This window comes from Peromyscus maniculatus, chromosome 10 (assembly GCF_049852395.1).
Source record: "Peromyscus maniculatus bairdii isolate BWxNUB_F1_BW_parent chromosome 10, HU_Pman_BW_mat_3.1, whole genome shotgun sequence".
Taxonomy (NCBI): Eukaryota; Metazoa; Chordata; class Mammalia; order Rodentia; family Cricetidae; genus Peromyscus; species Peromyscus maniculatus.
Window position 1 is genome coordinate 92,053,425 of NC_134861.1, and position 23,540 is coordinate 92,076,964.

At 43.4% G+C, this 23,540-nt stretch overlaps 1 protein-coding gene across 2 annotated transcripts in view; it reads right to left on the bottom strand.

The window, feature by feature from the left end:
* Rasgef1b (RasGEF domain family member 1B) overlaps positions 1 to 23,540 on the bottom strand; it is a 521,256-nt gene that overhangs the window by 331,679 nt on the left and 166,037 nt on the right. Inside the window, exon 3 of one of the 2 annotated variants that reach the window (XM_042257673.2) lies at positions 22,548 to 22,601. In XM_042257673.2, the coding sequence (XP_042113607.1) occupies positions 22,548 to 22,601 (54 nt within the window). Of the gene's footprint in view, positions 1 to 22,547; positions 22,602 to 23,540 lie in introns of those variants that run through there. The other variant, XM_042257674.2, reaches the window with a different exon arrangement.

Below are 23,540 nucleotides of genomic sequence, written 5' to 3' on the forward strand. Positions count from 1 at the left end.
GATTTTAGCTATGAGTAGCTATTTCTCATAAAATCAATCTAATTTTAGTTTTCCTTTATTCCTGGAATTGTGCCTATTCCTTCATGCAACATTTTTTTTTCTCTTTAAATTCATAGTTGTTTAAAATAGCAACAAAATGATATCAAGTTCAAAACAAGATGACAGGTTTTCACGACCAGGTCGTGGGTTTCCTCAGTACTCACTGATCTCACTGGAGTTTATCTGTAGACCAAACCAACTTCACAAGGCTGACATAGCACATGTGGTTCCAAGGATGGGGATGGGTAGTTCAATAAGTGACCCGGCTTCCTTTTTTATGAATGAGGGTCAAGATATATTATGCACACTCAACTCTTTCAATCTAGACACTGCTGAAACAGGCAACATTAGAGATGAGGAACCCAGAAACACAGACCCGGATTTCTTCTAGAAACTGATAAGTGTCTGGAGGAACAAAATGACCAACATTTTTTTCTAATTTATTGTCACATCTTCCTAAAACTGGTCTTGTGAGCTCAAACTTCAGGCTAATTACTAGCTGGTAGATATAGTTACCATGATGATCTCCTGGCCAGCCAAGATCAGGACTCTAAGGTTCTCTGTTCATAGTTAAGAGCAAATGACCATCTGAGTGTATGTGCGTCTGAACTAAATTACCTAGGCGTCACTTTTGGATGGAAGGGAGGGGAAATGTTTTGATACAAGGATGTTCTGGAGAAAAGGACTGAAGTTAAGGAGGAGACAGACAAGCATAGTGGAGGAGGATGCTGAGGCAGATTTCCTTTTAGACTGGGAGGAGCTGTTGGAGATCCATGGCAACGGCATTAAGAACAGAAGCCAAAGGCATTATACACTCGAGACCATGCAATCTTGAGCATACGCTGTGCTGGTTGGAGATTTAAGGACCCACATTCTTAGCAGAAGCAGGCAGAGGGTGTTCCCCATTTTATCACCACAGCATAGCGGCACTTTGCAGGGTTGTCGAACAGAGCTGTATGGTGATGGCACCCATGTAGGAAAGTGGGGTACTTATGAAAAACTGTCAGCCAAGGCAGCCATACTCTCTCTCAGTTCATAAACTCCGTGTGGTGTCCTGAGAAGTCCGTGTGAAAAATCTCACAATAAGAAACTTGCCCAGAATTTGAAATGTCTTCAGCTGTGGATGGAGGCAGGGAGTTGACACAATACTATCTATACTCAGTGTCGATGTTTGTACTCCAAGCCTGGTGAGACCTGTGACATTCCAGTCAAGTACACCAGAAAGACAGGCCATTCGATAGCTGACTTGTTTACATTTAATGGGAGGGGTGTAGCTGGACAAAAGAGGGGTAAAGACGTGAAGACTGGGTTCTGACCCACCTCCCAACCACGCTACCTCGGGAGGGACAAAGGTCATTCTCTTCAGTGTGCTGACATTTGTGTCTACCGCTCCTTTGTCTTTAAGTCAAACTAACCAATCTTATCACACCCTGAAGGTACACTTTTTAAAGGCCGCCTCTAAGTCAGTGAGTAACCAGCACACACCCTCTTCCTTCCCCTATCTCGTCCATTCCCAGGACTCCATCCCTGAAGCATGAGCCAGGCCAGACTCCCAGACAGGATTTCCTGGACTCTCTGACCTTGGAACTAAAAAGCAATCCATCCAGTGCTTTAATGAGGATCAACTAGGGTGCATGCATGCATTTGTGTGTGTGTGTGTGTGTGTGTGTGTGTATCAGGGGTGGGGTGCTCTGATAGCTTTCTTATGTGCACAAGGCAGGGTTCCTATCACTGTCCCCTGGCACAAAGCCTGCTGGCTCCCCTGGAACCACCAGGAAACAAATTGCCAAGGGGAGAGAATGGTGTCCTCCCCTTTCCCACGGACTCTGAATGGAGGATGCTTACATCACTGGGCCTCTAAGAGAGCGACCCCTAGGTTCACACGGACAGGTCTATGAGATGCAAAGCGAACTGGAGGTCCTTTGGTTGCTGAGAGGTGAAGACCTCTGAGAAGATGAGACTCAGTCAAAACCCTAAAGATGAATCCCAGGAAGCCAACACACCTCCTTGAAATCCAGGCAGACCCTCTTTCGCACTCCCGGAATGGAGAACAGTATACAAAGAGGAACTAGGGCTTGTCATAGGGACTGTGAGCAAAGATTCCTCATCTGGGTTCCATGAACATACTGCAGAAAATATAAAAGCATTATTATTATTATTATTATTATTATTATTATTATTATTATTATTATTGTGAACCTGTGACTTCATTGAACTTTAGATTATAGCAATTTATCCCTCTCAGACTACAAACAACAGTACCATACTACTTTAGAAAATACTGGTGTTTCCTGTCAGAATGGCTAAGATCAAAAACACTGAAGACAGCTTATGCTGGAGAGGATGTGGAGCTAGGGGAACTCTCCTTCACTGCTGGTGGGAATGCAAGCTTGTACAACCAACCACTTTGGAAATCAATATGGCGCTTTCTTAGAAAATTGGCAATCAATCTCCCCCAAGATCCAGCTATACCACTCTTGGGCATATACCCAAGGAATGGTCAATCATACCACAAGGGCACTTCCTCAGCTATGTTCATATCAGCATTGTTTGAAATAGCCAGAACCTGGAAACAACCTAGATGCCCTTCAACTGAAGGATGGATAAATAAAATGTGGTACATATACACAATGGAATACTACTCAGCAGAGAAAAACAATGACATCATGGGGTTTACAGACAAATGGATGGATCTAGAAAAATCATCCTGAGTGAGGTAACCCAGACTCAGAAAGACAAACATGGTATGTACTCACTTATAGGAGGATACTTGATGTAAAACAAAGATGACTAGACTGCTACTCACAATTCCAGAGAGGGTACCTAGAAAACAGGACCCCAAGAAAGACACAGGAATCGCCCAGTGACAGAGAAATGGATGAGATCTACATGGACAACCTGGACGTGAGTAGGGGTAATGAAGGCAAGGGTAGAGGGAAAGAGAGTCTGGGGAGCCAGAGATCCCAGCTGGATCAAGAACAGAGAGGGAGAACAAGGAATAAGAGACCATGGTAAATGGAGACCACATGAGAATAGGAAGAAGAGAGGTCCACAGAAATCCACAATGATACCTCCACAATAGACTACAGGCAATGGTCGAGAGACAGCCCAAACTGACCTACTCTGGTGATAGGATGGCCAAACACCCTAATTGTCGTGCTAGAAACCTCATCCAATGACTGAGGGAAGCAGATGCAAAGATCCACGGCTAGGCCCCAGGTGGAGCTCCAGGAGTCCAATTGGCGAGAAAGAGGAGGGTTTATATGATTGAGAATTGTTGAGACCAAGGTTGGATAAAGCACAGGGACAAATAGCCAAACGAATGGAAACACATGAACTATGAACCAATGGCTGAGGAGCCCCCAACTGGATCAGGCCCTTGGATAAGTGAGACAGTTGATTGGCTTGATCTGTTTGGGAGGCACCCAGGCAGTGGGACCGGTTCCTGTCCTCAGTACACATGCTGGCTGTTTGAAACCTGGGGCTTATGCAGGGACACTTGGCTCAGCCTGGGAGGAGGGGACTGGACCTGCCTGGACTGAATTTACCAAGTTGAACTCAATCCTCAGGGGAGTCTTTGCCCTGGAGGAGATGGAAATGGGGGGTGGACTGGGGGGAATGTGGGGGCGGGAGCAGGGAGGACAAAGGAATCTGTGGCTGATATATAAAATTAAATTAAATTATAAAATAAAATTAGAAAAACCTTTCCTTTATCTACTCATGAAGAGTATCCTATGATTATTCCTAATATATATATATATATATATATATATATATATATATGCCGTGTTTAACTGGGATCTGAGATGCTGCTCTAGGCTCAGGTGTTGGGGGCTTGATGGCCAGTTGATGGGATTTGGGGAAGTCATTGGATCCAAGGGGCTCTGACTTCATCAGAAGATCAATCTTTTGATGAACTCATAATATGGCAGCATTTGGGGGACATGGTAGAAAGTAAAAAGTGGGGCCTAGATGGAGGAAATACATTACTGACGCTGTATCCCAGAAAGAAACATCTCATCCCCACCCCTTCTCTCTCTGCTTCCTCACTGCTGTGAGGTGAACAGCTCTGTCCACTCCTTCATCCATGATGCACTTCCTCACCACAGGTCCAGGAACAACTGAACTGCCTCCTCCCTTTTGAAATGACTGCCTGAGAACTAACACCGTGAGGATGTCTACTGCGGCTAGGCATAAATGTGCATGCCCCCTGACACAGAAATTCCACTCTTGAACATATGTCTAGATGAAAGACAGTTGCAAAACCTTGAATTGAAAAAAAAATCTGTAGTCACTCAATGAGCAAACAGTAGGCTAACAATGCAGCTTTACTCCAAAATAACTTTTAAATTTTTATTTTATTTCTTAAGCTTTATTTTTGTTATATTATTTTTCATTTTGCATATGTATGTATATGTGAGTCCAGATGCCCTCAGAGGGCAAGGATATAAGATCCTCTGAGAGCTGGAATTAAAAGCAGTTGTGAGCTGCCTGATGTGAGTTCTGGGGACCGAACACGGGTCTTCTGCAAACACAGTACTTACGCCCCAACCACTGAGCCATCTCTCCAGCCCCTTCGCATAACTTATTTATTTTTTAAAGCCCTTCCAAGGGAGACAGAGGGATCAAAGGGACAGCAGCAGCGGCGGTGAAATCATCCAGAAACAAAAGGACAAGGAGCCTGTAAAGCCATGGCTGTGCAGTCAGCAGCTTCTCTGACTGCCCACGTCTCCCCTTTCTGATGGGAGCAATGAATATGGGTATCCTTTTTCTGTCTGGCCATTGGGTGCAGGGTAGGAAATTTGCCATGGAGAGAATGAGCAGATCTGTCTTTGGATCAAGGGAAGCACTAATCCTTAAACAATGTAGAGACTCTCATGTGGACCTGGTATTTGGGTTTGGCATCAGTGACCGCACCCCAACTCCATAAGGTAGATACCATGATCTCTCTGTTTACAAACAGAAGACATGGCTCAGAGAGGGTTAGCAACTGACCTAGCATCACTAACGAATGCAGGAGGCAGCATTTTCTACAGACAACTCAGCTCTAAAGTCATCTGGTGGCTACAAACGGACTGGAAATTGTACCACCTGATGCTTCAGATATCATAAATATTGCAGAGCCTATGTTCACCAGTAAATCCATAACTAATAACTCTACTTGTAGATGGGAAAGCACATTATCACGCTCTTCGGAAGTTTAAAAAAACATTAAACTGCTTTAGAAAGCTAGGAGGAGCATTTTTATGGATGTAATAAAGTATTTCCAGGGCTGGGGGGAGAATTCAGATGGTAAAGTGCTTATAGGATAGGCATAAGGACTCCAGCTCAGATGCCCGGCACAGACTCAGATGCCCCGCACTGGGGGGAGGGGCTAGGAAGATCCCTGGGGCTTGCTGACCAGCTAGTCTGGTAGGATTCATGAGTTCCAGGTTCAGTGGAAGGCCCTGTCTCAAAAACGAAGATGAGGAACCATTTAAACAACACATCTGTCAACCTCTGGCCTCCACACACATTGCATATGCATGTGTTTGCACACCCACATGTACATGGGACATACACATTCTCACTCCTCTCTCTTCCCCCTTCTCTCTCTCTCTCTCTCTCTCTCTCTCTCTCTCTCTCTCTCTCACACACACACACACACACACACACACACACACACACACACACAGTATTTCTGTGCAAAGGGAAGAGTAACTAAGGAATAAAACTAAAAGCAGCTGCTGTCCCAGGGTGGATGAGAAACAAAAGCTGTACAGCCATTCCTCATCCCATCACACAACTCGTGCTCCGGGCAGCCCTGGAAGGGGGAGAGCACACTTCTGTCCTTTCCAGGCCCGTCTTTCAAAGGGTATCCTTTGTAGCAACCTGGGCAGAAGGTGGTGTGTGGGGGTACAGCACATACAAAATATCTACAAACATGAAGGAGGCCTCCTCCGAGACACCAGGCAGCGCTGCTCTTCACAACGAAGTCCCAGTCACTTTAGGGAGTGACAGAGGGGTGGCCTCTCAAAGTACCAGATTACCCTGATAATGTCAGAGGGCCTCCAGGTCTCCTTGAAAGTTCCAGAGCAATGCGGAAGGACAAGGTCAAGTTCAGCCAGGGCTGCAGCTTTCCATCAGATGTGTTTCGCCTGCTCCAGATGCTAACTTTCATGACTTCTAATCGAAAAAGAAAACAAAACAACACTTGCCCTTTCTTTCCTCCTTGTCTTATCTTTAAATCTGCAAGAAAGCCTTTTCTAGGCACCTCTCTCCAAAGAATGTCCCATGACAGACCCTCAGCAGGAGGACACAGCACCTGTCTCTCTCACCAAGCCAGATGGATGCTGGCCGCCGACTTTTGGGGAAGCAGCAGGTTGCTGGCACGGGCCCTCTGCAGTTCTTTTCATAGGCTACCATGGTCAGGTGTTTTGTGGCAAGCTGCCAGCTCAAGCACTAATTAATTAAAGGACTTTCCTTGCTGAGGATGTTGGCCATTTTGACATCTTGGATGCTTGAGCTCAAGGAAGCTGGGAAGAGCGGCCCTGCCTTCATCCTCTTTGATCTCGCCAGTGGGAGAAACCAAGAGCCCAGAGTTGCAATAATCATATTAAGTACCAGTTTCCTTTGCCAAAACACAGTGCACTCTTTTCTTTATCCTTCCCTTGGGGAAAACTCCCACTGAGTCATTTACTGGGTTCTCTGCTTATCTTGCAATTCCACAAGGACAGTATCATTTTTTTTTTTCAACATACGTAGGCAGTTCCACCAGCTGCATGGTTTGTGGTTTTAAAGGAGATCATTACATTTAGGCTCAACCCCAAACAGAACAGGACAGAGCTTATGATCCTTTGTGGTAGTATTTACAAGGTGAGGTGCCCGTGAGGTAGTCAGGAACGACATCCAGCCCCTGAGCCAGAACAGAAATAGACTTTGGATACCATGCAGACAAAAATCTATTCAGAAATCCAGAGATACACTTAGGGAGATGAGTTCATCACTCTCCCAAAGAGGAGCATCCACAACCTGCTCTCTGCTAGCAAAACATTTCATTTGTGCATGTGTTATAGAATTTACCCTTTTGTGATTTCCTTGCCCACGCCTAATTTTATCTGTCCCATACTGAGTCATGAGCTAACTTGTAACAGGACTTAGCTTGACTTTGGCTCTCCAAATTATCTCCTTTAATATGTAATTAATTGAGTCTAGGTGAATCAAACCGTCTTCTCTGGCAGAGTCTAAAAGGTGGAAGAAATGTTACAGGTCTGTCTGTGGCAAGCTGGGAAGATGGAAACAATTTATGATCAATACCTTGTTACCTTACATATGAGGTAGAAGTGGGGAGGAGAAAGAAGGAAGGATGGGACCACAGAGGAAGCTAAACAGAAGGTTTTCAGAAGAAAGACAGAAGAACAAAGAAAAGGATCTCTTCACAGACCAGAGATTATGGTTGCAAAGGTGCCTGATGGACGGTTATATCTAGTTAAAAAGCTAAAATGGACTATCTCCCCAACACAATGGATGCTTTGTATTCCATGCCACAGTAATAATGGAATGCTAGGGAGCTAAATCGTTTTGTTAATCCTCAGAATAAACGTATTCAAGCAGCTATAATCCCCATAAATGTAAGCAGGTTTCAGGTGCCAAACTAAATTTGCCTAAGCCGATACTTCACTCTGCTTGAGCTGAGTAGAAACAAAATTTAAATCGTCAAAAACAGGTTGCATGAAAATTTGGCAATCAGTCCAAAGCTATCCCTTTTCCAAAGGGAAGGTAGAGCTGAGGATTCCTTTGTTTGAATTTCCTGAAATGTCACAAACTCTATAGCTAACACTCCACATTTTTGTACAGAAATAGTTTAATTAGCAATGCCTCTGTGATGTCAGAGTGTGATGCTGGGAAAGTCTGCTGCTATGATACTGTTGTTATTGTTACTGACAAGATTCAAACAGTGCTAAACTAACCCACTGGGGCTCATTTTCTGCAGATATTAATAGATCAATCCCTTATTCTCAAAGAGTCATTAATTGCCCATTACATAACTAATTATCTTTATTTGAAAGCCCACAGTAGCTAGTCAATATATAGTAAATATTTTATATAATTTTATAAAACAAAGATTTATTCTCTATGAGGTCTGAAAGGCATCGTCCTGAAATGGCACACAGTGTTCTATAAAATCCTTTAACTTTTGTTCAAAAATTATTTTCTCTCTTCTTCTCAATATGCCCTGTAAGTTTTCTCCATACCTATAAATCCCTGCCTTGCAAAGTAAAAGAAGAAAAACTAAGAAACTGACAGGAAAATGTAAGAGTTAAGAGACAAAGGACATGAGGGGAAAATAGGAAGAAATAAGAGGGGGAAGCTGGGTGGGGGAGCCCTGGACAGTAGTCCTTAGGTTTGTTTAGGTCCTGTCCATCTTCTGTGACCTTTCTTTGGAGAACAGCCCTCCACACTCCTGGTCCAGAGGTTGGGTGACCCTCATCAGTGCCCGGGCCTACTCAGTCAACATGCTCAAATCTCCAGGCCCTGTGATTTATTCATGGGTGGCTACTCAACCACACTGGGTCAGTAAAGGTCAATTCTGGGGGGTTGCTTTGAATTTAGATAAAGACAAGTTCTTTTTACAAGTCAGTCTCTCAGTAGCCAGTTTCCAATTTCATGGGAGGATCCTGTGGTAGAGCAAAAGCAAAGTTGTTGAAAATGTGAGCAGATGACAGGAAAAACAGAGAGAAACTCCCAATGGTATCACTTAAGCATCTGAATGTGCTCATGCCTGGAATCAACTATTCTTGGCCTTTGTCCAATTATATTTTGGCATTTTCCTTAAGCCAGTTGGAGTTGGTTTATGGCACTTATAACAATGTGACACAGAGTTCAAATTACTGGCATATTATACATATTTGCTAATGAATTAATAAGTGATATTAACAAGACTAATGTTCACAAATGAGGTGATTTAATAAATAATGAAAAGCTCTCACAATGACCTGGGATGCTCTTCAGAGTAAGTGAGAAGCACTTCAGACCCACTTGTGCTCTTTATAAGTAGATATGGAAACAACTTGAACCCTGGCAACCAACAGCCCGGGTACCATTCTGTGCCTTACTATTGGGTGACCTTAGACAAGTTAATTAACTTCTCTTCACCTCCATTTCCTCATTTAGACATAGAGATGGTAACCATACCTCATGAGTCCATTGTGAGGACTAAATGGATTAATCTCTACAAAGGGTTTAATAGAGTCATTGGCACATAATAAACCTCCAGTAGCTGCTACATTTATTTAATATTCAATAAGTGCTAATCTGGTACTTACATCCAGCCAGCCACATTAGCCTCTTCCCTCCTCAGCATATGCTCCAGGTATAATCTAACCTAGGTTTTGCACTGTCTGTTCCCTGTACCTGGAATGCATTCTTCCAAAAATCTGTGCAACTAATTCCTTCATCTTTCTGAATGGCCACAGATTAAGGATTGCCACATACTCTATATCTATATTGTCTATATCTCTAGCACAGAGAAGGAATTTTGAAATAGCAGGGATATTTTTACCTACTCTATTCATTGGCTCTGAACTGGTACTAGAAAAACTCACATGTACTTCTGCAACCAGTATCTCTGTTTTCTGTCATAGCATATAATATAAACACAGAGTTTGTGAGCTCACAATGACCATAGAGAGATCATCCCTAGAGCATCCCTTAAGTAAGGCCATGCCCCAACATCCACGCTTTGTTGACGCCTCTCTTCCCTGGACCTGCAGGGGCACTCAGGTCCACACCATGCAGCCACTGGCTCATTCATTAGGCAGCTCTGAGGTCATCATCATACACAGCTGCCATTTTTGTGGTTGGCTTGAGCAATGATTTAGGAGATCGTGGCAATCACCAAAGTGTAGAATTAAAATAAAGAAAAACAATCAACACAGGAAGAAAGAGGAGGGGGGCATTGCATTAGTGTACAGTGCAGATCATTTACATAAACAAAAGGAAAAGCACAGAGCAAAGAGCCAAATCAGAGGGTGCAATTAGCTCAATTGTAGAGTAACTTGTTCCCGTCCTGAGCAACAATAGCCAGAGCAATCATTCTTAATTGAGGTAAATTAAGTATTCTGACTACACCACTTTTATCAAAAGACTTACAAGCCAGTAAAGAGATCCAATTTACACAAACTCTTCCCCATTCTTCATGCTGATTCATTGTTTAATCTTTTCTGCTTCTTTTCACATTCAGTGTGCTTTGCTGTAGACTAGAAAAACAAGATAAAATGTCTGTATGAATGCCCACCCTCCAAAGAGCATCATGTAGAATTAAGTGTGTGTGTGTGTGTGTACCTGCATACCAAAATAACTAAAACCCTGTTTTGGAAAACCCAAAAGGAATATAATGAGGGAAGGATGGAGGGAAGAGGAAAAGAAGGATAGAGAGGAAGAGAGGGGGAAGGAGGGAGGGAGGGAGGGAGTTGAGCTAGGACTCTAGAGGCTCAATAATACAGCAACCTAGAAGAAAAACTCTGCCTCACAAAGGTAACGCAATTTCCAGCCAAAAGGTCACCATAATATCTTCAGTGCCCGATAAAGAAACACATGGAATCAAGCTAGCAATTATGCAACTAAACAGAGCGCAGTTTATAGCAGTCACCTACAATAGCACAATCATGAAATGCCCCGTTCACATCCAGTTTGCAAGCTCAGTCAACGCTAAAGTCATTTTGGCTGCAAGAAAAACCATATTTCCGTGTATGGGGGGTGGTGTGGGGGGGTGCTGTTAATTACCACTGTTTCCACATAGCCTAAAATGTGTATTACACAGGCAGCCATGTCTGAAACACGGACTGCAAGGGTCATCTTGAAACTTGTTTCCATGCAGCTGCAGCACAATAATTAAAGCTTGGAGAGAACGTATTCCGTATTCTGTGGCATTTGCCCCCAGCTGCCATCCCCCTATCAGCGGCACTGCAGGGGCCGATGGTGAGCATATCGTAGGATCCTCAGGCTAAACTCGCTGCTTCTCCTGAGCCGATGGTGGCAACAGCTGCCGGGAGAGAGCAATGGCTGTCCTCCAGCGCTGACGGTGAGTGCTGAGCAGAGAGGCCTCATCCAAGAAAATGCTCACACCCAAAAGGCACCAGGTGATGCTGCTGACTTGACTCTGATGATACCACATAAAACTTGCTCTCATTAAAGGACCAATTCACAGCTACAGTTTACTCTTAGATTCTTCCTGGGGGTCGGAAATGCTTAGGAACAACACATCATGCTGGTCTTTGCATCATGAGACTATTTTCTATAAGAAATTTTATTCCTGTAAACTATAACTCACTGGTTTGACCTTGAGTGTATATGAATGCTTCCTTTCAAAAATTTCATTATCAGAAGCTTAAGAATGAAGTATTCTTAGCATAAGGATGCAGTACTGAACTTTGTGCATCAGTCGCCAGGGTCTACCCCATACAGTTATCTACATGGCTAGTGCACTGGCAGGGGACACTCCCATTAGTGTCTTTTATCATCAGGCCAGCTCCTCCATTCACTGAAAGGCCTCCTTTTCATGAGGAGAAGAGGCCATGCCAGACCACAGTATTGGCTCTACTTACCCAAGACCACAGTAACAAGCTGTTTTTCCCTCAACATATGAGAACACTAGTGGTCAAAAAGGATCAACATTTAGAAGATGCAATAGATCGATATTAATTTGAAGGAGAGAGCTGTTTGGTAATAGATTCTATCTCTCTAAGCAGGTAAAATTAGTCTGTGGATGTTCTAGGTTCTGGCAGAGAAGGAATGGACTTGGACTCCTCCTTCCCCTTCTATTTCAGTTCAGGCCTTTGGAGCAATCATGCTATGCTACAGTTAAACACTTGCTAGTTCATAAATGTCTGCTGTGTGCTCAGAAGTGTAAGCAGTGCTGAAGAGATAGAAAAGTACACTCCTTCTACCATCAGGAAGGTTTTATGCATCATTTGTTAAGAAATGCTTTGCATCTGCAGAGCTGGACTGAGAACAAGACTGACCTTGAACATATGCTGATTATTAGGAATTATAATAGTTAAGAACTATATGCCCATCTAAGAGTTTCTCCAGTGCCACTATAGTTAGCTTTTTTCCAAATGCTGATGCTGGCCCAAGTCTGTGGTAAGCACTTTCACTGATACTGTTGATCTTCTAGAGAAAGAGAGAGATTCAGAGCCAGACAGGCTCAAATTACTCCCAGCAAGCACCAGAGCAGTATAATAATGGTCCTTACTTACAAAGACACCACTCTAAGAAATTTACATGGACTCACACATCCAGTCTTAACAATTCTATAGGTGGACATGGTTATTTCTCTCAGTTAACAGACAAGACAAGTGAGGGGATAGAGACTACAAAAGAGGCAACACTATAGACCTGTGGGTGGTGGATGAGGAACTCAGTCATAGGATAAGACCCCGGAGCTTGTGGGAACCACAGCCCCCCCCCCCCCATACACACACACCTTCCACCCTCGAGGAAGCGGAACAACAACCAAAAAAACCTCAACAATAAAAACCCAAACCAGACCAGGCCGTGGGACCTGAAAAGAGGACATCTGAACCCAGAGCCAGTTTTCTCATCCCAGATATTGCTAGGAGCTGAGAAGGGGCCAGGAAGGAGGAAGAGAAAGGAAGGGAGGGGTAGGCAGGGGAAGGATGACGTAGGAGCTGCCCTCTGTTCAGCAGCAATGTAGCCTTCTTCCCATAAACTGGGGACCTGTGTTTACACGTGAGAAAGGGGTAAGAACTTTGAAGCATGCACATGGCATCCTGTTCCCAGCAGAGAGCCCTACGGAAACTCCGTGAAGCCAGTGTTCTACCAAAAATGAGCCTCTGCTGCTTCCCAAAACACTATTTTTAAAGTAAACGGTATTTAAATGTACTTGAAATGACGCCCCTTGTTGTTACTGCTCCAGAACCCGGTACTGTGTCATTCCAAAAGGGAACTCAGGAATTTCCAAGATGCTGATGGGGCTGACTTCATCCCCGTGCCCTCTTTCAGGGCATGGGAAGAAGTCACCGTGACCTATGAGCCTGAGAATTCTGCCAAGAGGCTGAGAGTCGTGAGAATCTCTCCAGCCAGCTTGTGGAATCCAATGGGTGCCAGCTAGACACTGTATCGATGCCAGAAAGACAGTACTGCACCCTTAGTGCTGCCATGCCATGCTGGTCATTGCTGAGGTTTATAAGCATCTTGGTTACATAGGATTTTGATTGTTCCCTCCTTTGGAAGCCTGCATCACAGTAAAAGTAAAAGCTACGGCTCAGGGAGCGGACATTGAGGTCAGTTCCAGCTCCAAGTTCTCTGGGCCGTTTCTGAGGTGCATGGTGTCTTCAGCAACAGGGACATGCCTTCTTCCTCTGGGGGCAAACTAAGGGTGCTAGCAATGGGCTGTATGTTTTGGGCGTCGCTTGGACAGTGCTGGACAATTCAAGAGAAGGCTCCCCACGTCTGGTATCAGGGATTTTGTTAGGTGGTCTTTTGCTCTTGGAGGGAACATTGACAGCCCAGATGAGAAAAGTTCATTAAAACTGTTTATGTATACTTATACACAGAACTGTGTGTATTTTAGAGCTGGGTTTTTATGTAAATAGTTGATAGCATGGTTCCTTATAGCTTTATCAGACATGCTTATTGCTATCTAACTCCCTTCTGTATTTACCTCCCTCTCACTCCCTAAGGAGCCCCCCTTTCCTGTCCCTGATCAGAGCCCAAATGTTGCTGCCAACAATCTTTCCATTCCCTCTTCTGCAATGTTAGGTATGTATTAGTTTGAAACTGCTTTGTGGATGTATCCACTGGCACTGGGTCCACATCTCTGCATTTTGATTGGTTGTGCTTTTCGGCAGTGGTCTCCTTCTCCTACAAAGAAAAGTTTCCTTGATAAGGTGTGAAGACTACAGATATCTGTGGGTATAAGGACAAATGTTTCACTTGTTTTAGGGATTGTACTAGTTTAGTAAAATATTTGTTTAGGTTCTCCTAGAACCATGACTTTGCCAGCACTGAATAGTTAGCTAGGTTTCCGGGACCGGGCATGGTTTCTCGTTGTCCAAAGATCAATGAATTTTCTGTGGTAGTGTGTCTCCTAGCAATGTTAGAAACTACATCCATCAAGTCTCACTGACATGACTGCCAAAACATAAGCTGAACAAGGAAGACACCAACAGACATGTCACAGTGGCCAGAGAAAAGCCCACGAGGCCCCAACCACACACAGCTACAGGCAACCAAGGAATGCCAAGAATGGGAGGAATTGTATTCCCCAGTGGAGAGTGCATCAAATGGTCATCCAATACCCAAGAGTCAGCCCTAAAAACATATACATAACATACAGACTGAGCAGGTTTACATTTGGGAATATATATGTATATACAGCTATGTATGCAACAACAATTAATGGAAAAAGAGGCCATGAATTTGAAAGAGAGCAAGGAGGGTATATGGGAGAGTTTTGAGGGAGGAAAGGGAGGAAGAAATGGTGTAATTATATCACAATTGCAAAAATTAAAAAAAAATATGAACAACAAAAAAGACAGATACCATATAGTTTTAAGAGGTTGGAGAATTGAGCATGAATAAATATCTTGACCATCAATATTATTATCTTGTGTCTTTTCCTAGAAACCCATTCTCCAATATTGATGAAAAGCTTGAGATTCCACTAACCCATCACATTGCCACCTTAAGTCACCTTCTGAAGGAAAAGTGTCAACGTACTAAAACATCATCACTATGCATTAAAGGTAAAAGCTTCCTCCAGTGAGCTTAGAAACCACATGGGCACATTCTCTGCACACTTACACACTCTTAATGGCAGTAGAAGGACCCCAAGCCAAAGTATGGCATTTGAAGGAAGAGGAAAACACAGCCACAAATATCTCACAAAATTACTACGACCAAGTAGTAGATATCTTTCATATTATCACGCATGCCAAAGCCAATACTCTTCAGGGTATTATTTTGTGTGGTTTTTGTTTTTTGTTTGTGTTTTGAGACAGGTATCACTGTGTGCCCTGGCTGGTCTGGAACTCACCTTACAGATGAAGCTAACCTTCAACTCAACAGGGATCCTCCTGTCTCTGCCTGCTAAATCCTGGGGTTAAAGGGGTGTGTCACCACCCAAGCCCAAGACAAGTACTGTTTTACATAACACCGTTTTCTAAATTATCTATTAAACTAGGTTTTTTTTATACCAAAATTTTCTAGGCTATCTTTTAAAATGATCATTTCCATAGGTTAAACCGCCAGAAGTACAGAGACATACAAAGAAGAAGAAAAAAAGAAACAGCCCACCCCCAATATATGTCCAAAGGACATATAACAAACCATCAAAATGCTTTCTGGATTTTCTCTTATTTTTAAAGATTTATTTTATTTACTTATTTAATGAGTGTGGGTGTTTTGCTTGCATGTGAGTCTGTGTGCCACACATGTGCAATGCCCATAGAGGCCAGAAGAGCATGGTGGGGCCCCTGGAATTACAGCAAGTCATGAGCTGTATTTACAGGTGGTTGTGAGCAGTTCTGTGGGGGCTGAGAACTGAGCCCAGGTCCTCTGAAAGGGCAGCCAGTGTTCTTAACCACTGAGCTCTCTCTCTAGTCGCACTTTCTGAATTTTAAAAGCAAATTTCAACCTGAGAATCCTAGTGCTGTGCTCTAGGTAAGGATTCTGGTTGCAGCTCTAGATTACCTTAGATAGATAGGAACAAGAACAGGATAAAGCAACTTTGATACTAACTTGGAAAACTCACTCTTTATTTCCCAGTAATTTGTGAAACACGTATCTCTATACTCAACTCACCCTGGGGATTCAACTATCCTTGACCCTTGCTGTGTCTATCATCCATACCTGTCCATCATTTCTAGCCTTCTATGATCTGTACCCCCGGCTGAGGGCCACAGGGACAGCATGAGCCTGGGAATGGTGATAAGTATATCTTTCTTGTACATTATGTTCAAACTCGTGGCTGTAAGTTAAACAGCTCTGGGTCAGAATGTCCCACCTCACAGAAAGTACTGAGTCAAAATGATAGGGTCCAGATATCTTTGACTGAGAGATACGAAACTATCAGACACAAAGCTATAACAAAAACTAGGCAGCACAAGATACCAAGGAGCCGGCCTGAGGACCATTCTTGGGCATTAAAAAGCACGGGGTGGAGATGCTATCAGGGGAAAATACAAGCGGGAATGAGCTAGGCCTGTCCTGAGATCTGAGCTGCACTTGGATGTACCCTGGAGTGAGTCATTTCATACGTGAGCACATTTACTTTTCTTCACACGTCAGCAATAAAAAGTACCTTAAAGTAGGAAGGACTCAATAAATAATCCACAGTAAGTGGACAAATGCACATACTTCCCCCGAGGCATTTCTAGGTTTTCTGAATTAACAGTTAAGAGAACAAAGGTTCTTCCAACTCCATAACAAGCTGACAGAGGGGCAGACTTTGGGGAACTTTCCAATTTGGACCACCAAAGTACATCAGTCTCCCTAGCTATTGGCTAGCACCGTATTTTAGTGCAAAAGAAAATGGCCTTACTAAATAAATCTTTAATATAAATATTCTTTTTTCAACTCCAGTAAAAAGGGGAGAAAATGGTTTGCTTGTTAGAGCCACACAGTCCTAGAATGATCTCACCCTCCTTGGTAGGCATGTGCACAGTGACTCCATCTGCTAGAGAAACTTTCCTGAGCCCTACTACCTAACAGGCATTGTTTTACTGTTCCTAACAGAACCAGCATTGTTCCTTCTGTCCAGGAGCTAATAGTGTAGGGGGTGGTGGGACCCATTAAAAATTCTTAAAACCCAGGGGGAGGGAGAGGTAGTAAACCCCTAAAAGCCACACTGTGCAGGCGCCAGACTGCTGGATTCAGACTCCGACACCTACTACTGGAAAGATCGCATGCACGCTCCTCCATGCCTCCCGCCTCGGTTTGTCCATCTATAAAACAGAAATGGTGTACCTTCTTCAAAGAGCAGCTACAATAATCAAATGAGGTAATCCGTGTAACGCACAAAGCTTTCAGAGGAGAGCGAGGGACATGGGAAGCATTTGGCAGGCTATGCATTGGTAGATATCACACCGTCTCAGTATCTCTAGTCTCAAAACCTGAAATCCAGGAACATTCAGAGGATTGTTGTGATGATCAGGAGGCGAATTCCACATGTGACCTCAGGTGACGGGTCTAAAACTCCCTTCAGGCTATGTGTATAAGATATATATGAAACACAAAGGGATTTTATATTTATATTTAATCTTGTGTTCCATCCCCAAGATATGCATGTGTTATATATTTGTAAATATTCCAAAATTTAATTTTTAGATGCCACAATACTTATTCAACCTATATTAAGACCAACTATCACATGTTAAATACCCCAGAGGTAAATGCTCCAGCCTCCCCTGGTGCCCTACTTTTCCTTCACTCTTGCTATAACACTCTGACCAAAACCAAGTTTGGGAGGAAGGAGTTTACTTGACTTATACTTCCCATAGTCCATCACTTCGGGATGTCAGGGCAGACACTGAAGCAGAAACCATGAAGGAATGCTTCTTGCTCACTCACTGGCTCATCCTCAGCTAGCTGTCTTATACAGACCAGAGAGACCCACATGTCTAGGGATGGCGCCCCCCACAGAGGTCTAGGCCTTCTCATATCAATAGTCAGTTAATCTCTTACAGATACGGCCACTGGCCAGTTCGATCTGGGCCATTACTCAACTGAGGTTCTCTCTCCCCAGATGACTCTAGGCCATGTCAAACTGGCAATAAAAACCAGCTCACCTGGATAAATCAAAGACACCGGGTCACAGGAGTCATGATACGAGGGGTCTGTCGATGGAGGTAAAAGGGAGAGGAAACTCCTCAGGAAGAAGCATCACTGAGCTCCCAGAGCTCACATTCAGCAGCGGTGTGCTCCAGGCCTCCCCACGTCCACCATCTCCTGGAGTCCGGGGAAAATGTGAATGACTTCTCAGGGTGACTTGTGACTGGAAACAGGAATGATTTCTTGGTGGGTTGGGTGGGTTTTACTCTGAGTAACACTGAAATCTGTTAGATTATTTAAATGTTCTTATTTTTATGTCTTTACTGGTGTTTATTAATTATGCATGATAATAGGTCCCATTATGTCACTTAGATGTTTTTAAGTAAAGGCTTGGTATGAGCTGGTACATTCGTTGTTTGTTATTTTGGAACCTAACTCCAATAGCAAATTGAACAGTGGAGCGGAGAAGGGAAAACTTGGTGCAAGGAAAGATCAAGGAGAGAGCTGTTACACTCCTTCCAAGGAAGAATAAAGAATTAAGGGAGATGATGGAAAGATCCCAGGGACATTTCAATGTGGTATTTATAGGCTTGGACAGCTATCTGGATGTGAGAAGTAAAGGTAGACGTCAGGTCCGATACTGGGCATGCTACTTGGTATGGTGAAGCCATTAACTGGGGTGATGACATTAGAGAAGAATGTTCAGGTTGTAGAAAAAGATTAACTCATATTTGGGTATGTACTCTGGAACACCAGCATAGAAAAGACCTCCAGTCGGGGAGCAACCTGAGCTCAGAAGAAATTTGACAATTTGAACTACATTAATGAGTGATTTTCTGATTATAGGTATTCTTTGAATAAACAATATTTCCTAGAGATTATTGATCATATGAATGGTCCTATATTCAGAATTTATCTACAGACAAGACAATTATTTAAAGTAGTATATCACGGGGCTGGAGAGATGGCTCAGTAGTTAAAGGCACTCACTGCTCTTACAGAGGACTCAGACTCCCTTCTCAGCACCCACCTGGTGGCTCACAATCTAACTCTCTGTAGCTTCAGTCCCAGGGGATCTGCCATTCTCTTTTAACATCTGTGGGCATTGGGCATACACGGTACACACACACATACATGCAGCACAACACTAATACACATAAAAATGTTTAAACTGAAAAGTAGCACATCTTGGTATTAATAATGCATCAAAGTCCTTCTTAATCTTCCTGTCTATAAGACAGAAAAAAAATAAGAAAGTATCCTGGGCTTTTCTAATTATTCTACATCTGGATACACAATGTAGTTTTACAGACTTGAAGAGACTGAACAACCCCCCCCACACACACACACAGAGCCATACATAGAAAAGTAAATAAATTGATCATAGCCATATTAGGACATGGCTGCATTTCAAGTTCCCTTTTCCACATGAATTCTATTCTTCCCTGTTACCAGAGGGCAGCACGCTGGCTCCATCTATCTAAGGTTAATTCCGTGTTTGAACCCCAAATCCCTCAGTCTTCTCCGTAGCCTCACAAATGAGACCCCCCCCCTCTTTGTAGAGAGGTCTTATTCTAGCCTGCTCATTGTCTTCTCTCTGACAGTATTTAACACATTTAATCATCTGCTTTGCAGTGTACAGCTTCGGCCCCATAGCCCAGTCCAGTCCAATTATTTATCTCTGTCTTTTTGTAACCAATTCTTTCAAAGACTGTGTTACTGTTTCTATTTCCTCATCCCACACAATCTTGCACATACCATGATCTGATTTTTATGAGCATCCTTTTGATCTCAGAAAAACCATCAATGGCCTATGGCATTATTAATAAAGTCAATGGACGCTGCATAGTGGTTATTTTACTTCGCAGCAGCAGTTTCAAGAGGAATGCCTACCTCTTCTGCTTGGAACTTTGTGAGTTGGCTTCTGACACATCACATTTTCTCCTCATTTCCAGTTTTTATGGTGCTCGATCTCCTACAAAGTTCACAGTTTTCTCCTAGCTCTTAGGTGTTAGTTTCTCCTGAATATTCTCTGCTTAACCTGTTCATTTTCAATTCAACACCCTCCCAGGGTGATCTCATAGTTTCCCATCCTTTCAATCATTCTCTGTGTGCCTATTCCTCCCACATCCATAGATGTCCAGCCCAGGATGCTTTCTGAGTTATAAGACAGCATGCCCAGCTGTCCGCTGGTCATCCTTAGTAAGACATCGCTGGTAACACAAAACTGACATCGATATGCACTGCTATCCCAACCTGGCCCTGAGCTGATATAACTTGCTCAGAGAATATCCCACATATGTTATCCTTACATAACAGATGCTCGGAGGTCAACTGTTAACTGAGATGGGTGGGAGTGCTGTCATAGAAAAGACCACTACTCAGATTGTGTGTGGTGTAGAAACGGGAGAACTGATAAAACAAATGACAGTATAAAATACGCTTGATTGATCATCATCTGTAAATGAGCAGGATCAGACAGAACAGCCTCCATTTGCAGCAAAAGAATCGTTTATATAAATGTGAAAGAGAATCATCTCAGGTGAAAATGTCCGGAGGACATGAGCAAGGACTGCAAACATCCCAGGGCCAACAGAAGGATGGGGCTTGTAAGTACAAAGTGATGACATCTGACACTATTAGTAGTGTCAGCACCACACTCAAGAAAGCTGGCAAGCAGTGAGCAGCCAGCTTGCAAAAGCGCTGTGTGCTGTGTGCTCCATTTCCTGCTTGAGGGGAGGTGGTAACAGTTTCTCACTGCTGCAAGTTTCTCAGAGCTCTGGGTTTCCTGGAAGGTTTTTTCCATCATTCCCATACCTGTATAAAGACTCCAGCAAACAATCTGCCAGAAGTCCAGCCCCCAACTCAGGCTGAGACCCCCTTATCTACCACAGAACTCGTTGGCCTCCAGGAGTCCAGCTCCAACTTGAGTAGAGACCCCCTGACCCCCTACTCAAGCACAGGTCACACCGAGCAGAAGACCAGAGAGGAAACAGAAACCAAGGAATAAAACACCCATCCAACAAAGACAAGCCCAAGAGAGCCTACGGCTGCCCTTTTGATCAAAGCTCATGTCTTCATTGTGCCTGGTCTATAACAAGCACATAAACAAAGCATGCTGAATGGAGAGTGAGAAGTCCCTTAATGCTTCATGCCAGCTGTGCCACATCTGAAGAATGATACATAATTCTACACATTGATAACAAAATACCAAAAAAAAAAAACCAAAAACAAAGATAACATGCTATAAACGCAATGGCTGCAATAGCTAATACAAAATCTAATGTGTGCTGGGCATTTTATAAGTGCTTTATGCATATCATGTCATATACTATATCAAATTAGTACAATTATTATTCCCATTTTGCAGATTATGAAAGTGAGGCACCAAAAGGTGTATAACCAACCCAAGTAAGTAGTAAGTAATAGAGCCACATTTCAAAAGCACATCTCCGCACCCCATGCTCATAGGAACCAACCATATCAATGGCCTATGAGAAATGATGAGGAGAATATTACCCTGGGAATGGGATGGGAGGAGATTCCAAAGAAAGCATGTGAGCTGGTCTATACTTAAATCAGCAGGTAGGAATCATAGGCGGCAGGTGCTGGCTAGGTCAAGTGATTTTAATTCTTTGACTTGTCTCACTAGGAAACAACCAGGCTTGTAGAGTTCACTGTCAGGAGAGGACAGAGGTCCATCTATAAATAATATCAAAGTCCCACCCTGGGAAAAAGGTGAACCTAACGATCCCCTAAAGTCTCTTTGTTCACCGAGATCTATGGTTCTAAAAATAATGCACGGTCTTCATCTCTAACAGCTCGCAACTTCCTATAGAGAATAAGGCAAACACAGCAAAACTCAGGAAAGGTAAATCACTTAAAAAATCTATCAGAGTAATAAAAGGGAGTGGGTCCTCACACTCCCCCTAAAGATAAATGCCTCTACCTACACTTCCTTATCAAGCAATATTAAAGATGGAAACCACACAGCACATAATACCATGACATAAAATCCTACGAAATGCCAAGTAACACATTAAGCATAAGTCATCCTCACGCACCTGCTTTTTCCTCTCAGTGACGGTGGTAAAGAATTCGAGTTGTCTGTCTGTGAAATCACTTCTCCTCCTCTACCAGAAGGACAGGTTCTAGTTAAATCTGAGATTAAAGAGGCGGATCAAAGTGACCCCTGGCCCTCAAAGCCAGGAATTAGCCACGCCATGGTTGCAGGCACTGCAGACGTGATCTATCAGATGGAGGTGAAGCGAATCCTTTTGCAAAGCATGACAGCTTTCTCAAACCTGACTGTGGTGAATCCAAACCAGATTTTTATGCTATACGACCAGCTTCCAAAATTCAAAGTCATTTTGCTATCACATTGAGCTTACGTTTTACAAGCTTTCTGTTTACAGTCAAAGATACAGAGGCCTGCAGCGCAGACGACATGATAGGCCTGAGCTCCCCTGGTGCTCATCTTATATAATAAAATATCAGATAACAGCGATAGGGAAATACATGAAGTCAGTGTTTCTCTGTACCAAAATGCTGTCAGACTGCAATGGATTTCCCCACATCCTTAAAATGAACCTTACATTCCATACCCTAAAGGCTGTTCACAATGTGCCATCAGACCATGCTCCGTGATCACAGCCTTCCAATGAAATGTCACCAATCCTGAAGCGGTCAGTCCTCTGACACTGTGCTGCAACCCTCACACGCCCACTTCTTACCTTTTTGTAGTCAGATGAGGGCTTCTCACCAGCCAGTGTGCTAAAAATGGTGCCCTGCAAAATAGGAAGGACACAGACCATCAGAGCCCTTCAGAGCGGAGGACATCACCTTCCCTTCCGCTCCTGGTCTAAGTGCGCTTTGCATCCCGTTGCCTCGGATGTCTCTACATTAAAATGCATCTGTCTCTCAGCATTCCCAATGCCACCATGCCCAGGTTAGACCATCTGTCCCGTCGCCTCAGATGTCTCTGCATTAAAATGCATCTGTCTCTTGGCATTCCCAATGCCACTATGCCCAGTTTAGACCACTCATTTCAGAGAAATGAGGAAATGACTCTCACCTTCATTTCACAGAAAAGAGTCAAATGATAATGTCTTTCAAATGGCTCCCACTGTGAGCCTGAGCTCTGGAGCAGGGCCTTTTCCTAAGAGAGTCTACCAGCAGTGGTTCCAGGGCTTGGGGTCTCCCTCCCACTTCCTTTAATACACTCCCTCTCCCAGTGTTTGACTTCTTGCCTATACCTGTTTGCATGTGTATTTTCTTGGCACCATGTGCCACTTACAAGGCTTTCAAGCATCCACTGTTACATGGGGATTTATACACAAGGTTGTTCCTCTTGAACTACCCACAAACACACATGTGGCCATTGCTAGCCACACCAATGGCTCAAGATTATAATCTTCTCTATTTTTTAAGTATAAAATGAATGCACATTTTTAATGATTAAAATCTCCTTTGTGTCCTATTCTTCTGAGGTAGCCAATAGTGGAAAGAAAGTACCCAATGAATATGCATAGGAGAGATGCAAGATTGGTAACAGAAGAGCAGCTGTGCGTCTTATCCCACAGCACCTTCTGGAGGTCTCTGTGGGAAAGCAGACTCCCACATAATAATGCTATAAAGTGAAGTTCAGGGAGAGGGAGACAGGCGAATGACTCCTACATAATGGAAAAAGGCATCTTCATTTAGCACTTACACATTGACTATTGTCC